The following is a 17,647-nucleotide window of genomic DNA, read 5'->3' as shown; positions in this document are numbered from 1 at the left end:
TGTTTTGCTGGTTGTTAAGTGAATCAGTGCAGTTGTTAAGGGAAACATGCAGTTGTTCCGTGAATCTGGCTTCCTCCCCAATTGACGTTGCTTGTCACAAACCAGCTGGGTAGATTGCAAATGGCCTCACAGCAACTGTTGCAAATACAGGCTGATTGTTGCCCAGCTTCCAAATTTGAATCATGTGACTGTTGGAATTCTGTGGCGGTTGTAAGTGCGAGGACCGGTCACAAAAAAGTCACTTTTTTTCAGTGCTGTTGTAACTTTGAACAGTCTCTAGATGAATAATTGCAAGTCGATGACTAGCTATATAATACCAAAATAGAGACATCTTGATAAACTATCATATGTTAAGAAATTCCTTCCAAAGAACAGAGACCTTTTTTTTATTAAGATGCATTATGACACTGTCAGTGTCAGCTACAGTATATTCATATCCAAAAATTTTAAACCTGTAAAGATTTTCAACAATTTGTTCCTCTTGCTGGTTTCCCAACATTTATTGTAAACCCATTACAGGCACATTTAGGGAGGGGGACCAGGTGGGAAGAAATAAAGTTTTCAGGTCATCAAAGGAGAGATTACAAGAATGCTAAAAGTAGGAATCTTATTCGTCCACAACTCAGCCAAAAAATATAGCTAAACTAGGCTGGGAGAAATAAATGCTTCACTAGTGACATACAGCATCTCCCAAACACGTTGTTATGACCCAGGTGGTCAGGGCAAGGCAGGCCTCTAGAGCAGGGATCGGCAACCTTAAAACCTTAAAAGAGCCACAAAGGTCCTAAACAAAAGCTCCCCATTCAATTCTGGAGCCGACCAGAAGTTCAGTTCCCCCATCATAGAGTCTCCTCCTAGCGCAAAGTCCTTTTTCCTCTACCTGTCCTAACCGAAAGCCCTATCAATTGTGGCACCAACTGGTGACAGGGAGCCACAGCAGAGGGATGAAACGGCCACATGTGGCTCCAGAGCCACGGGTTGCTGACCCCTGCTCTAGAAAGTCCTTTATTTCTCTCAACAAATGTTCCAGCAAACGTCTCTCTGAAGACCAGTAAGGCTCCACCATGCTACCTCAAAGGCAGCCATCTGCAGTCCTCCCCTCCCAAAAAAAACAGCCCCTATAGTACAAATAACGTCCCCAGAGTAAGGACATGCTCATAGGGCAAGGTCCAGGGTTCCAAGGCCAGTCCACAAGGCAGAATCCAGTCACAAGACAATGGCAGTCTTCAGGTTGAAAAAAATCCAAGACAAGAAACAGTTCCAAAGGCACAGAGAAGCAAAGGCGAAAAGCGGATCAGAAGAGAAGGGCTAAGGGCAAGACAAGACAGAAGGCAAAGACCAATCTTCCAAGTGAGGCAAGGCAAACGGCAACAGGCACGAATCAAGGCCAGGGGAGTGTAAGCCAAAGCAAACAATTGTTCTTGGCAAAGACTAACTTGCCATGGCTTCCACTTAAATTATTCCACTCCAGGTTTTCCTTGTGAGGAGGGGTAGGGCGATCTCCTCTCATGTAGCCTTGCAGCCATTCTCTGGGTTTGCCTACACTCTGCTCTCTGTGTCCTTAGATCAAGTGGGGAAGGCAGCTGTTCCTCATCAGAGGGGGTCTGCTGGCTATCAACACCACTGCATGTCAGCAACTGATCCTCCCCTGTGTCTGTGAGGGCAGGCAGCTCTCTGTCCGGTCCACCACCTCCCCCAATGCCTGAGGGGCTCAGGGCAGCATCGTCCTCTCCAAACATGCCAAGGGAGATGTGCCATCCCCATCAGATGATCCCCATTCCAACTTCTCCTCTTCCAAACCAGGCTCCAATGGGGTCATGACACACATTAACTGTAATGGAAACATGTCAACGGTGTCTAGGAAGGCACTTAAAATCAATAGTGGAAAGATGGCTGTTGACATGTAGATGTGATATGAGTAGATAGACTTAAACTGAGAATTGAGACCTAAACATTCCATGTCCCAATTCTCAGTCAATCCCTATTAACAATCCAGAACTGTAAGCTCATATTGTTTTAAGTCTCAAAGTTGGTATCTTCTTTTCTTATCCACTCTCTTAAGAACTCAGGGCCATTAAGGCAGGCCTACAGTAGAAACCACAATGATGTCACAATACACTTACTAATGACTTGAATTAGGCCAGTTGCATAATTAATGTCATTTGCATGATGATATCATGACTCAGTTAATAACTACCCACCTTTCCTGTGGACACCCTTCTATGCACACAAAGACAGAAACAAATTAATCACGTTAAGGGGGAAGATGAAAAAATGAGTAAGCCTGAGGAGAGCATTTTGGCCTACTATCCATCATTCTAAAGAACTGTCACTGCTAGCGTGGATATAATACCTAAAGATATTAGAACTAAGGTATTAATTCTAATTTAGATATTAGATCTAGATTTAAAATTAGTCATAGAACTAATGAGTAATTTCCTAACAGTTGGAATAATTAATTAGTGGAATGACTTGCCTCCAGAAGTTGTGGGTGCTCCAGCGCTGGAAGTTGTTAAGAAAAGTTTGGACAACCATTTGTCTGAAATGGTGTAGAGTTTCCTGCCCGAGTATGGGGTTGGGCTAGAGGACCTCCAAAGTCCCCTTCCAACTCTGTTATTCTTAATGAGAGAGCAATTATTATACAATGATACTGCATCAGGGATGAAATGCTACTGGTTTGGACCGGTTCGCTCGAATTAGTAGTAAAAAATTCTACCGGTTCGCCTGAACTGGTAGTTAAAAAATGCTACTGGTTCGAACGAACCGGTAGTTCCGACAATGAGCTGTGCGACAATGAGTTGTGCCGCGGGATTAGAAATTGTGCAGCACAGCTGATTGTCACACAGCTGATCCTCCGGTAGCATTTTTTTCCTACCAGTTCAGGTGAACCGTTAGCTCCAACAATCAGCTGTGCAACAATCAGCTGTGCCGCGTGATTTATATTTGCTAGAAAGCAGGAAATCCTGCTTCCTAGCTAATCTAAATCCCATGGCACATCTGTGTACCCCCCTCGCTGTTCTTCTTACCTTTGCAGACTCAGAAAGGGATTCTTATTCCTCAATTTTTAGCACTGCACAGTAGTACCTGCGGTGCGTATGTGCGCAGAGCGCATATTTGGCACACATGCGCGCGAAGCAAATAGATAGCAGACTTCAGAGCATTTTACCCCTGTACTGCATCATAACAGTATTCTTGTTCCACAGAATGAGGCAGGTTTTTAGGGGCTCTTTCATAATGTGTTATTTTTGTCTCAAGTTTTATTCAAGGTATACTGTGTGGATCACACGTACACCACCATCCGCATTCCAGTTTTGTCATCTGTTAAAGAAGTCCTCTCTGCAATAGCCGACAAACTGGGCTCTGGAGATGGCTTGATCTTGGTCAAGATGAGCTCAGCAGGAGGTAAGGCAGCAGGATAACTTGCCTGAATATATCCTGAGGTGGCAAATCATGGTGGAATGAATATACTGGTTTCCCCAATATTTCTCAAATTGAAAATAACAGGAATTGCTGTCCATTATCTCTGAAGGCACCAAGGAAAGGCTCACCTTAAAAGTTGATCTATTAGTAAAGGTGTGACCAAGTATATATTAGTCCTTTTTAAGGCCTATATGGTATCTGTTGGTTGCTCTTGTCAAAATAGGCATAGAAAACATGAAAGAAGCAACCTTAAGTGATATCTGTTAAATAGCAATAGCACTTATACACCACTTCAAGTGTTTTATAGCCTCTCTAAGTAGTTTACAGAGTCAGCCTATTGCCTCCCAACAATCTGGGTCCTCATTTTACCCACCTCGGAAGGATGGAAGGCTGAGTTCAACCTTGGGCCTGGTAAGATTTGAACTGCCAAATTGCAGACAACCAGAAGTAGCCTGCAGTACTGCAGTCTAACCACTGCGCCACTACAGCTCCTAAATAAAAGATAAAACTTCGCTGAGGAGCTAATTCCTTGAGGCAATATGGACACATCCGGGCAGATTTCTTAGCGTTAAAGGAAAGGCTGATCGTTTTATTGTCACCGTGATGATTTTCCAGCTATCCAATTTGCCTGAAACCGCAGGATTTCCAATGTCTCCCATTCATATTTTCATCAAGTCTGACCCGCCTTAGCTTTTTGTGTTCAGTTAGACTCAAATAGCAGGTGACGCCACCTGCTATCAATTATATATTACGTTACTTTACTTCTGTTGCATTAGTATTCTGTTCCCCTATTAAAATTCCACACCCAAAACATATCCATAATGTTATAATCCGTTCTTTAAAATGGGAATCTGTTACCCAATTAAGTTTCTTGTTATAATTTGAGCTCTTCTCCACATTTGAAGGGACCGCCCTTGTATCTGTGATTTTCTTATCCTTGATCTGTGAATTTAAGTTTGCAAAATAGACATCAGATCTTGTTATCTGTGATAAAAGATTTTATATCAATTCAACTTGGGAAGAGCGTGTGTGTTTGTGTGTGTGTGTTCCTGTTCATGTTCTACACATGTGCAACATATTAACCGAATTTGATGCATTTTTTCTTTTTGTTTTATGCCTTCAAATCAGTGTTGACTCTTTGACAACTGCCTGGGCTAGGCCCTGTAGTTTTCTTGGTAAGATTTTCAGAAGTAGTTTGCTTCTGCCTTCTAGGGTTGATAGTGAGGGACTTTCCCAAAATCACCTAGCTGACTTCATGACTAAGGTAATACTAGACTCCCTGTCACCTGGTTTTTAACCTGGTGCCTTAACAGTGGTGGGTTTCAAAAAAATTTCGAACCTACTCTGTGGGTGTGGCCTCCTTTGTGGGAGTGGCTTGCTGGCCATGTGACCTGGTGGGAATGGCCTGCCGGTCATGTGTTCTCTCTCTCTCTCTCTCTCTCTCTCTCTCTCTCTTTCTCTCTCTCTCTCTCTCTTTCTCTCTCTCTCTCTCCTTTCTTTTGTCTCTCTGTCCTTTTTTTCTTTCATCCATCTCTCACTTTTTATTTCTTTTTTTCTTTATTTATTTCTTCCTTTCTTTCTCTTTCTCTCTGTGTGTGAGTCTGTCTGTGTGTGTCTATGTGTGTCAGTGGTGGGTTTCAAAAATTTTTGGAACCTCTTCTTTAGGTGTGGCCTGCTTTCCGGGTCCACTGGTGGAACCTCTTCTAACCAGTTCAGTAGATTTGACAAACCGGTTCTACCGAACTGGTGCGAACTGGCAGGAACCCACCTCTGTGCCTTAACCACTACATCAAACTGGCTCTTTGTTGCAAGCATAAAGTATGCTGGTGAAGTTAGGGATTTTTTATTCACTTTTATTCACTATTCACATTTGGTCTGTTCACAATACTAGATTGCTCACTTGTTTACCCAAAAGAGTTGATTTCAGTGGAGAGAAATCCATTCTGTAATGTTCTGATAACATACGTGCTAGTTTAATTTTCTTCTGCTTTTCATTTTTACAGAGAAGGCGGTTCTCAAACCTCACGATGTTTCAGTGTTTACAACACTCAGTGTTAATGGACGTCTCTTTGCTTGTCCTCGTGACCAATTTGACTCCCTGGTATGTATCTTTGCTCAGTCACTTCCAAACATCTCTCAGATGAGAGACAATTCTTTCATGTTACCTTTACGCTAAATAAGATAAGAATCTCCAATTCTGCTGTAGCCAGGGGCGGGCTTCAAAAAATGGGTTCTCTGCCCGGATGCTGAGTGGGCGTGGGTTTTTGCCTTCCCCAAGCTCCAGACCCCTTCCGGGAGGCCCATTTTTCCCCCTCCCTGAGCCTCCGTGCGGTCCCTGCACTTACCTCCCATCCAAAATGGGCCATGTGAAGGCTCCTGGGAGGGGAGGGTTGGGCAGGGCCAGTCAGGGGTGGGATTTGGAGGTTCTCCGAACTGGCCATAACATTAGCTACGGATTCTCCCGAACCCAGCCGAACCTGTAGCAGCCACCCCTGGCTGTAGCTGTGCAATAAAATATCATTTGAGGCTTTGAAGAAACTGTATCTGTGCAAAAGGAGAGCAGATTTTAAAAAATTAAGTAGATTATAAATATTTACTGGTTTCATATTAGCTATCCAAACCTATTTTCTATGAATACATGGCAACAGTATATGACTAGTTAGTGATTTACACTAAAGATTGACTTGATAAAGGCAGAACATATGACAGTGAAATATAATTTTACATTTACTATGCAAAAATTATTTTGGTTGTATAATAATTGTAAAAATGTATGTTCGTTATGACTTAAGCAGTACCGTATAGCCTGGATTCTAATAAACTGTAGGAATACAATAAATAAATATTTTGAAATAGTACCACAGGGCTTATTATTAAAGTTGACCACATTTGAGATATCTTTTTTAGTTGTATCCATTTCTGACTAGCTCCATATGATATAAAAGATTCTAATATTTCTAAGGAGAGTTTTGAGGTATGTACAGTATGTCATCTCCCATCAGCATTTAAGGATTTTTGAGTGAGCAGAAGACAATCCAAGTATTTTTTTAAAAAAATAGAATAGAATAGAATAGAATAGAATAGAATAATAGAATAGAATTCTTTATTGGCAAAGTATGATTGGACACTAAGGAATTTGTCTTTGGTGCATATGCTCTCAGTGTACCTAAAGAAAAATAAAATAGAATATAATCATCCATCAAGAATCATAAGATACAGCACTTAGTGATAGTCATAGGTTACTAATAAGCAATCAAATCATACTAGGAAACAAATGAAACAGTATAAATTTTAAAGATATAAGAGAAATCATCTGAACAGATATGACTATAGTTTAAGAAAAACCAAACTTGAGTGTATTCATAGAGTTTTTCAGTCTAGAAGGAATAATTGGCATTAATGGCTAGAGTTTTTATTTTCTATTATTACATCTGCTTACTTTGAGGCATAGCCATAGCCTTCCCACCTTAACTGGGCCATTTGCTTTGAGCAGTCAGGCTGAAAGCAGGCACTGCGAAGATAGTAGAGATGAGCCTTGTTTAGCGACCATAACTGAGACTGGCAAATCAGTCGTTAAACGAAGAGACCACTAAGTGAAACTGTGGCTATGCTTATGAGCCTATTTCAACAGACCTTGCACAATGCAAAGTTACTTTTTCATCCACCGTCATAACTGTGAATGATTGCTAAACCAAATAGTCACTAAACAAGGACTACCTGTATGAGAAGGCAGTTTTCAGCTCTATTTGCTCATCTCTGCCTCTACCTAAGTAAAACCACCCTGCTGGGAAGGTGGTGGGCTCATTCCAGGGGTGGGTTTCAACCGGTTCGCGGCGGTCCCTGCGAACCGGTTGGTCGCCGAACCCGGAAGTAAGTAACTTCCGGGAACGGCGAAGGGCGCGCCCTCCCGCCCGTGGTCCTTACCCGGTTTTGACGAGTTCTGCGCTTCCACGCATGCGCAGGATGCATACAACGCCTGCGCGATCGTCCAGGAGCAGCTGGAGCGTTGCGCAGACGCTAGTACGCATGCGTGCACCGCGCGCGTGCACGAGGACGCCGCCGGCCCAGTTCCAACCGAACCGGTTGGAACGGGGCGAGAAACCCACCCCTGGCTCATTCCAATATTCTATTGAAATGAAGTATTGAACAAAATAATTGCCTATTATTCTGCCTACTCCTCTGGGCACCTGATAGCAATGAATGGGGCACAAGCGTTCCTCTCTACCCTACCTTTGCGAGGGCTGTCTAATACTTTGTCCTTAGAAAATAGAGTAGTAACATTAGATGCAATACAGTATATGGAATATATTTCCTAGGGCTGTGCACTATTGAATTCAAAGGTAAGACAGTTCTTTGCAGTACCCAAGTGGCTGTAGTAGTACCTGCCTATGGCTCTTGATCCCAAGAACATCTTTAGACAGAATAGCACTGCAGGTTTGAATACAATTCTGAGAAGAGATGTGGCTGGTTTAAGGAGTTGCAGATGGGTGCTGTGTCCGTTTCCTACAGACACCAAAGTACCTTTTCCCCTTGGAACCTAAAGTATGGTACATGCCCAGTGTTTATTGTCTAAATAATTCAAGGTACTCCATTTAGTTTTAAACTAGAAATACAAACAAGAATATCTGAAAAGCTCAGGAGGATCTTCAGCCAACACAACATAAGTGCACGCTTTATACCCAAGAGTACACTCAGGTAGAAGCTTGTCCACCCAAGGATAAAACACCCAGGCACAAACTAAGCAACGTGGCGTATGCAGTACAATGCAGTGAGACATGTGCAGATCTGTACATTGGAGAAACAAAACAACCACTTCATAAATGCATGGCACAGCATAGGAGAACAAATAAGGACAAGATTCAGCAGTCCATCTGCATTTAAAAGACAAAGACCACTCTTTTGAAGACAACAAAGTCCACATTTTGGACAGAGGGAACCACTGGTTTGAAAGAGGGGTCAAAGAGGCTATCCTATGTCAAAATTGAACCGCCCTCTCTCCACAGAGGGAGGAGGGATAGGAGATCATCTATCTCCAGTCGACAACACAGACCTTTCAACAGTTCCAAAAAGGCTTCACAGCCATTTGCACTACTCAGATGACCCTGAGGACATAGATAAACTTCCAAGTGGCCTTAATGACTCTCTAAAAGAATGCAAATGACCAGCTGTCTCCAAGGAGTATAAATCCTTCCATTCCCCTCCATCCAGTCCAGTGGTGGGATTCAAATAATTTAACAACCGGTTCTCTGCCCTAATGACCATCTGGGTAGGTGGGGCTCGGTCATGTGACTGGGTGGGTGTGGCCAACTCAAGGTCACGCAGGTCGATGGGCACTTCACCTTAGCTGTTACAATGTAATAAGGGTTAACCAGAGAGGCAGTTTCTGTAAACAGGTCAATAAAGATTAGGCTAGAAACAACACTAGAATGTTTCCTTCCTGCCTTCCTTATAGGATTAGCCCTGTAAAGTGGAAAAAAACAAAAGGAGATTTCTTCCAACAATCGGTTCTCTGAACTACTTAGAAAGTTACCAACTGGTTCTCCCGAATAGTTGCGAACTGGCTGAATCCCACCACTGATCCAGTCAGAGCTGAAGAAGCTTCTTGGATGAGAAGCGAGACGTCTTCAGAGAAAAACAAGGAAGTCCAGTTGCCTCTTTAAAACTTTAACGAGAAGCTCCATAGATAGAAACAATAAGTTTCCAATCTTTTCTCTATGACACACCTAGGAAAAGAGAGGAGAGAAGAAATGCAGTCTGGTCTGAGCCAGCGTTTGGTTCCATTCTTCCAAATATATTCTAGGATTGTTTCTACTGAGCGTCTGGATAGTAACAGCCCATATTTCAATGCTTGTTTAAAGTAACATGAAGAAGAGGAAGAAAACAAATGTGAATGGATTGCACTGCCCTCTGGTGGAATAAAAAGAAACTGGACATGTAGAATTGACCAACTAAGTGAAACTATTGAAATAAAAGTAAAAACGATAAGAGTACGGAACCATTTTTACGTTCACTTTCAAAAGGAAAATCATTCTGGAAGAAACATAATCCCAGAAAAGTAAAACTGTAAGTCTCCCTATTTTAAAACTACTGTAAGTGTCAGGAATAAATTACCCTTTCAAACATGTTTAATGTTTTTTTATGTCGATCATAAGGTCAGCAATTTGGCGGTTTGAATCCCTAGCGCCGTGTAACAGAGTGAGCTCCCATTACTTGTCCCAACTTCTGCCAACCTAGCAGTTTGAAAGCATGTAAAAAATGCAAGTAGAAAAATAGGAACCACCTTTGGTGGGAAGGTAACAGCGTTCAGTGCACCTTCAACGTTTAGTCATGCTGGCCACATGACCATGGAGACATCTTCGGACAGCGCTGGCTCTTTGGCTTTAAAACGGAGATGAGCACCGCCCACTGGAGTCGGGAACGACGAGCACATATGTGCGAGGGGAACCTTTACCTTTATTGTAATGTTTTAATCATGTTAGTCACAGAAACATGAAATACCAACTGTTCCATCTTCCTTCCTTTTCCTTCAGAAATCCCTTATAAGTACATCTTTTTATTATAAAAGAAGGGCCTTTATTTTGGAAAGCTATCCTTGTTTTTTATCCTTGGGAAGCTTGTTCAGATTTCAGGTTGCCCTTTATTTTTCCAAGAAATATGGTCAGTGTACTTAGATATAAAGTGCTGTCATGTGACTGTGTGCAATTCATAAGTCAAAAAGAATCAGAAATGCTGCTTCTCATCAGCTGTTGCTATTGTAAGCAAAAGCAATAGTAAGCAATAGAAAAAATGAATTTTATTTATTATATTATTATTTATTATTTATTTGTCAAACATGGACAAGATAGCATGTATAAGTATGAACATGGATATCAACCAAGGAAATGAATACAAATAAATGGGGACAGTAGGACAGGGATGGTAGGGACGCTGATGCGCTTATGCACGCCCCCTTTACGGACCTCTTAGGAATGGGGTGAGGTCCACGGTAAACAGTTTAAGGTTGAAGCTGTGAGGGTTTGAGGCTGTAACAATGGAGTCAGGTAGAGCATTCCAGGCATTGACCACTCTGTTGCTGAAGTTGCATTTTCTGCAATCGAGTTTGGAGTGGTTTATCTTGCATTTGTATCTCGTTTGATCGTGTATTATTGTGGTTGAAGCTGAAGTAGTCATTGACGGTTCCACCACAAAACCGCGTTCGACTAAAGGGCGCTCGACGAAACCGCGTAGCTGACGTCATCACAGCGCGACAACAGCGCGGATAAAAAAGCACGCTGTAAACACTAAACCTAAAATTAACTCCTAAACCTAACCCTAAACCTAACCCTTAACCTAACGCTAAACCTAATCCTAACCCTTAACCTAATCCTAAACCTAACCTAACCCTTAACCTAACCCTAAACCTAACCCTAAACCTAACCCTTACCTTAACTTGAATCGGCTTGCTTTCAAAGCGCTATTTAAAGCACCCTTCTTTCTCTGCGCTCGCTGTTGTCGCCCTGTTGATGACGTCAGCGACGCGGTTTAATCGGGCGCGCTTTAGTCGAGCGCGGTTTTGCCGTGCCACGGTCATTGACAGGTAGGACGTTGTAGCAGACAATTTTGTGTACTATGCTTAGGTCCTACCGCATGCGGTGCCATTCCAGATTGTCCAGGGCCAAAATTTATATACATCTATATAACATATTCCAAGAAAATTGATATCCACACAACTTTATCAAAAAGTCCCTGACCAGTCAACCCAATACAGCACAGCCAACATAAACCTTAAAAAGGATTACGCTGACATACATCAAGAATATCTCAGAAATCACCAACCGACTACTACAACCACATGGAGTCAGCATAGCACACAACTAAAGGTCTAGGGAGATTCTCAGTCATCCAGGTCATGGTTGTCCCAAAGGAAGCTTCTTGGATGAGAAGTGAAAAGTCTTCAAAGAAAAGCCAGAAAGTCCAGTTGCCTCTTGAAAAAGCATCTTGGGACAAGCCAACTGAAGCCTTTCTAAGCATTCTAAGCAAACTAAAAGATCTAGCAACCCCAGAAGAAGAAAAAACAGGAGTCATATAGAATATACAATGTAATGACTGCAACAACCGCTATGTAGGACAAACAGGCAGAAGAGTGGCATCCATGAACACCAACCACCAGAAGACACAATGAAAACTCTTTAATTTCACAACATGTAGACAGACTTAACCATCGTTTCAGTTGGGAAAATGTGACAATCGTAGACCAAGCCAAGTCCAAAAAACTAGCCAGGGAATTTCTAGAAGCCTGGGCAGTCTGACAAATTAGCCATCAATAGACACATGGACATTAACAACGATAGACTATGCAGAAGAGACAATCAACCAGCTGACCCAATCACCTCTCCACCCAGCAATCAGCACCCAAATCCGCATAGATTAACTCCAAGGTTATCATCAGACCAACAATCAAGTAAACAATACCCCAATCAAGGAAACGCCAACAGTAAACAGGCCACCCAACGAATCTCTAAGACCACCCCCACCAACACCGTGAGGGAAAGCTACTAGAATATAAACTGACAGCAAATCACACTCCTTACTAGCACTGATAATGTTAAATAGGTTGGTAATGAAACGTCTGCAAGAAAACAACCAAGCTCAGAAAGCACCAAGGACTTCTCAATAGGAATATTTAGTATGTGTGCAGTCTTTTATAGACCAAAAAAGGCTTGCAGACTGAAATGGCAAACATTTCGTGTGCATTTCTTGTTTACTAACATTTGTCAAGAAATTGCATTTTCTTTCCTTTTTCCAATGGGTAAGATCATTTTGGAAATATTTTCAAGGTCGAGATGTTGATTCCTACATTTGGTTTAATTACAAAGGAGCTGAGAATCCGTGTGATGTGTCTCCTTTTTTCATTCTATAATCATCGTTCTCCAGCAGTCCTTGGCTTCCTATGTTTCTGTTAAACCCCAAAGGAATCTTTTCAAATTAAGAATCAGAAGCAGCCAGAAAGGTAGCGGAGCAATAGAAAAATAAAAGAAGGGAGAAGGAGGCGGGGGGGGGGGAAGGAAGCACTACCTTCTGCCTTAAGACATCAACAAAAAGAAGTGTTTCAAGAAGTGCTGAGAATGACATGGGAAAATAGAAGCCTTCTTTGCAGAGGAGGAAGATCTGGAGGGAAATTAAAGACAGATTTTAGTTTGTTTTTCATTTTTCATGCATTGAGCTCCGTAATCCTTGCAACAGCAGTGTGCAATGTTTTCCCTCTATTAAAGAGAGAATTGAGGCTGAAGTGGCATTCCTCAATCAGTCTAATGGTTTAAAAACTAAGCGGAAGGTATTGATTTATGTTCATTCCCATGAGCACTGGCAATGCTTTCAACAATGCTTCCATTAGCTAATTGCTTTAAATATATTGTTTTAAACTTAGGTAGCAAATAGAAATAGATTTCTTTCTTACTGATGTATGAAAACGTTGTGTATCTAAAAGTATGTGTATGCTTTTGTTGTACTGTATATATACATGCCCCTAAATGTAAATGTATGTTATATTGTGTATATCAGGGGTGGGTTTCAACCGGTTCGCGGCGGTCCCTGCGAACCGGTTGGTCGGCGAACCCGGAAGTAAGTAACTTCCGGGAACAGCGACTGGCCCACCCGCCTGCCCGCGCTCCTTACCCGGTTTTGACAAGTTCTGCGCTTCCACGCATGCGCAGGACGCATTCAGCGCCTGCGCGATCCTCCAGGAGCAGCTGGAGCATCGCACAGACGCTAGTACGCACGCATGCACCGCACGCGTGCACGAGGACGCCGCCGGCCCCATTCCAACCGAACCGGTTGGAACGGGGCGAGAAACCCACCCCTGGTGTATATGAATGAATAGATAGATAGATAGAGGGATAGAGAGAGAGAGAGTGTGTGAGAGAGAGAGAGAGAGAGAGAGACAGACAGACAGACAGACAGACAGACAAACAGACATGATAATGCAGCAAAATAAGTTGTGCATTTCTCTATTGTAGTATGGTCATGCTTTTTCTGCCATGTTTGAAGAAATTATTTCCTCTGAAGAGAATCTTTCATTTCAGTTCTTGGATGTTGTGACGGATGGTCACAGATTAAACTGGGAATCTCAAAAGGAGCATGAATTCCGATGAACAGCAAAGTTCTGTAGTTCTTAGGATTATATTCTTATTTGTCCTAGATACCACTACAGGAACAAGAAGGCCCATCGACGGGGACAATGGGAACTTTTGAACTCATGAGCTCTAAAGATCTAGCATACCAAATGACCATTTTTGAGTGGGAACTTTTCAACTGTGTTCATGAGGTAAAAAGAGTGAATGGCCATATGCTTTTGAACTGTCTACATTTATATCAAAAAGTGGTAGGATAGATTGAAGATCTGTACATTTTCTGCCAATTATGAAGCTGGAGGGGGGGGGGAAATCTGTGGAAAAAACTCACAAGTGAAATGATTATGCAAATCATTTATCTTCAAATGTAATTGACTTCATGCCTTTTCAATCATAAAAATTATGTACAGAGAAGAAGCTAAGCTTGTATTATGCTGCAAGTTTTTGAATATAGGAATTTTACTTTATTTAAACAATAGTCACACATTTATCTTGTGTTATGGGGAGAAACTAGTACAGCTTATTAAGTTATGGCATATCCATCTTGATTGAGAATGTGAGAGTGAGGGAATAAAGACGAAATTCCAAGCTAACCTATATTTTATAGCAGAAGTTACACTTTGCAACTCACACAGTATGAAGTAACTATAATTTGTTTTAACCTCCATATCAGTGATTAATGTAAACCAAAATGCAGTCCACACCTTAATTTGAAATCATGGTTTCAAATCATGATTTGAATACAATTCTGGACTTTTGCTAATTAAGGTTTGTCCAGTTCAATCATAATGGTAAACCCTATTTATTTCAAATCAAGAAGGAAGGAATCAAAACCTTCCAGAAGGAAGACAAACCAAAAGAGATTCAATTCAGCCATTTTCAGCCAAAACACAACATTTTGAAAGTTAACTGTTGCTTTTTTTTTTTTTTTTTTAGTTTTTAATGACTTCCATTTTCCCCTTCCTTTCTGTTTTCTAGCTGGAACTGATTTACCATACGTTTGGGCGGCACAATTTTAAAAAGACAACTGCCAATCTGGATTTATTTTTACGGAGATTTAATGAAATCCAGTTCTGGGTTGTGACAGAGATTTGTCTTTGCTCCCAGCTCAGCAAGCGTGTTCAACTCCTGAAGAAATTTATTAAAATAGCAGCCCAGTGAGTATAGCCCAACTCCAATAGATTGCGGTAGGCCTGGTAACTCTCTCACAATGATGACAGTAGAGCCTTCACCATAAAAAGGACATCAAAGCACAATAAATTTGGCAAGCATGGATTATTTTTCTTTTGTATGAAGCTATTAAGCTAAATCTACTTGAGGGAAAATGTCTTCCTGTGTCTATGTTAACCTATGAACTGGTTTGAGGTTAGGATGGATTTGCCCAGAACATTAATTATAGCAATAGCAGTAGCAGTTAGACTTATATACCGCTTCATAGGGCTTTCAGCCCTCTCTAAGCGGTTTACAGAGTCAGCATATCGCCCCCACAGTCTGAGTCCTCATTTTACCCACCTCGGAAGGATGGAAGGCTGAGTCAGTGAGATTTGAACCGCCGAACTTCAGATAACAGTCAGCTGAAGTTGCTGCAGTACAGCACTCTAACCACTGCGCCACCTCGGCTCTTTTATTTTATTACACAAATGTTTTACACAACTCTGTGCTTCAATTTTATATATCTAAATGTTCTAGAACACTCTTCTCAACCTTGTATCTTCTAGATACAAGGGGTGTCAAACTCGTGGCCCACTGGCTGGATGTGTCACATACTGGCCACGCCCACACCCGGTTTAGCAAAGGGGGGGGGGAAATTCGCAATACATCATGTGACCATAATGTGATGTGGCACGTTTGATACCCGTGTTCTAGATGAATTGGGCTACACATCTCATTATCCATAGCTAACAATTTAAGGGACTTGGATTGATGATCAGTGGGAGAACACATCTGGAGATATTAAGATGAGGAAGGTTGCAGGGGTACAGCGTGTCTCAACCTCTGCAACTTTAAGATGTGTGGACCAACTCCCAGAATTTGTCAGGCTGTATACATAGAAATGGAAGCCTGGTGGGTGTTGAAGTCCACACAACTTAACGTTGGAAAGATTGAGAAAAATTGCACTAGTCATTAGCTTGGCCTTAGTTATCTTAATAATTTGGGATGGAATATGTATAGCGGCACATGTCCTTTTAAATTTAAATTAACAGTGGTTTAAGTAAATCACAAAAGGCAAGTTTCTAAATTCTCAATTGGACGTTAGTTTCATTGGTTCATGTGTTGATCGTAATTGTGGCAGGCTGGCTCTCAATTCTGTCCAAATCTATACATAATGAATACATATCCAACATGCCAGAAAGTGTCTTTAGTCCTTCTCAGCACGGAGAGCTAATACAATAGAAACAAAATATATAATATATTTTTTTACTGTATACATCTTGATTTTTTTTGGTTCTCTATTATATCCAGTAGAGGGCAGTAGTGTATACAGAAAAGAAGAAAAGTGAATTCCTTTTCTTAATAATTAGCGGAGAAAATGTTATACAACTGAACCGTTTGGTACAACTTCCATCTGCCGATATATCTGTGTGTTTTAATAAGAAAAAAATAATAGAAAATACATTAGTATTATTGAGACAATGAGCTATAGTTAGTCTGTCTGTGTTGGTGTCTTGGAATTCAACTTTCTGTTTGCTTCTATGTTTTTAAAAAAAATATATTTGCCTTGGCAAATTGAGTAGCTCAAATGCTCTGCCCCCAGAAGTTCCTGCACTCACAAAAGAACATGCCTAGAGTTCTGGGTCAGCTCCTAGGTTCTTTCACAGAGTGGGATGAAGGGAAAGACAAGGCCAAAGTTGATAGGCTGCCATTTCAGCCTCTCTCCTACCTAAATGTGAGGAGACATAGCCATCGGTTCTTCTTCACCTCCTTTTCAGCTTCTCCAGTCTGAGATTGTACCACGCAGGCAAGCCGGTTTGGCTCAATCTAGGTATCTAAATGCCCTGATCGGATGACTCTTTCGTAAATTGCACAGCTGTAAGATTGTCTTATTTCATAAAGCATGGTAATATATTCAAGACCCTCATCATTTGCTCATTAGGTTGACTAGGTACACTGGCAAACCCCTTCTCTTTTCTCATTTAGGCCTGCATTGTTCATATTCAAATCGTAAAGGTTATTTTCTACTACGCGATTGATGTAGTAAATGTAATCTCTTAAGCTTAGAGGAGCAGTGGCGTCCTATATAAGCGATAAGGAGCAAGTAAAATACAGGCTTGTTCACTTCGGGATGTTAAGAAGAATCCTGCAGGATTAGACTCAAAGCCAATGGAATCTAGCATCTGATGTGCGAACAAGATGCCTCAGGGAAGTGACATCCTGACCCATTGTGCTAAATGCACTCCAACAGTGCTAAGGCAGCTGCAGTGAAGATGAGGAGAGAGAACAGGAAATCCACTCTGGGAATCTGTTTGCTCTCTGACTAGATCAGGGGTCGGCAACCTTAAACACTCAGAGAGCCTTTTGGATCTGTTTCCCACAGAAAAGAAAACACCGGGAGCCACAGAACCTACCGGGGGTTGAAAAGCTCACTAAATCATGTGCTGGCGGGTGTTGTATATTGGCAGTTGTGACACATATTTTGAGCGACAGGGAGCTGCAGTAGAGGGATGAAAGAGCCACATGCGGCTCCAGAGCATGTCATGTTGCCGAACCCTAGCCTAGGTGCTTAAACATTGAGAGAAAGGAGCTTGGGGTATGGGGTTTATCTTGGGAGTCCCCTGGCACAAATTGGAAGAGGTTGGAGGGAGATGGTGTGATAGGTCTGCAGGTAGTTGAAGGTCCCGGAAGGAAGGCAACATCCTAGGGGTGAATTATTTTTATACTCCATTATTGGTCTTCTCTAGATTTTTGAGGATAAAAATAGTAGTGGGACATCCCCTCTGGAGGCAAACTATTTTTATTTCCATACATAAACATTTTCAAAACTTGCCCAGATTTGGCAGCAAAGGTTCAAATGCTTGAGGAGGGTGGAGATTGATTTTAAGCCAGAAAGGGGAATGTTTGACTCCCAAATCATCCTGCATCCATTTCTACCTTTATTAAAATGAAACAAAACAAAAATT

The 17,647-nt window shown here is 41.7% G+C and overlaps 1 protein-coding gene across 2 annotated transcripts in view; it reads left to right on the top strand.

The window, feature by feature from the left end:
- RAPGEF4 (Rap guanine nucleotide exchange factor 4) overlaps positions 1–17,647 on the top strand; it is a 190,658-nt gene that overhangs the window by 160,179 nt on the left and 12,832 nt on the right. For both annotated transcript variants that reach the window (XM_087709067.1, XM_087709077.1), the window contains 4 exons: positions 3,256–3,402; positions 5,424–5,521; positions 13,598–13,723; positions 14,508–14,686. In XM_087709067.1, coding sequence (XP_087565193.1) covers positions 3,256–3,402; positions 5,424–5,521; positions 13,598–13,723; positions 14,508–14,686 — 550 coding nt within the window. The remainder of the gene's footprint in view (positions 1–3,255; positions 3,403–5,423; positions 5,522–13,597; positions 13,724–14,507; positions 14,687–17,647) is intronic.

The sequence above is a fragment of the Thamnophis sirtalis genome, unplaced genomic scaffold (genome assembly GCF_051295495.1).
Source record: "Thamnophis sirtalis isolate CommonGarterSnake01/CBP01778 unplaced genomic scaffold, rThaSir2_p1.2 scaffold_1, whole genome shotgun sequence".
NCBI classification, from domain to species: Eukaryota; Metazoa; Chordata; class Lepidosauria; order Squamata; family Natricidae; genus Thamnophis; species Thamnophis sirtalis.
Note: the sequence above shows the minus strand (reverse complement) of the source record. Positions and strands in the feature narration are given on the sequence as shown.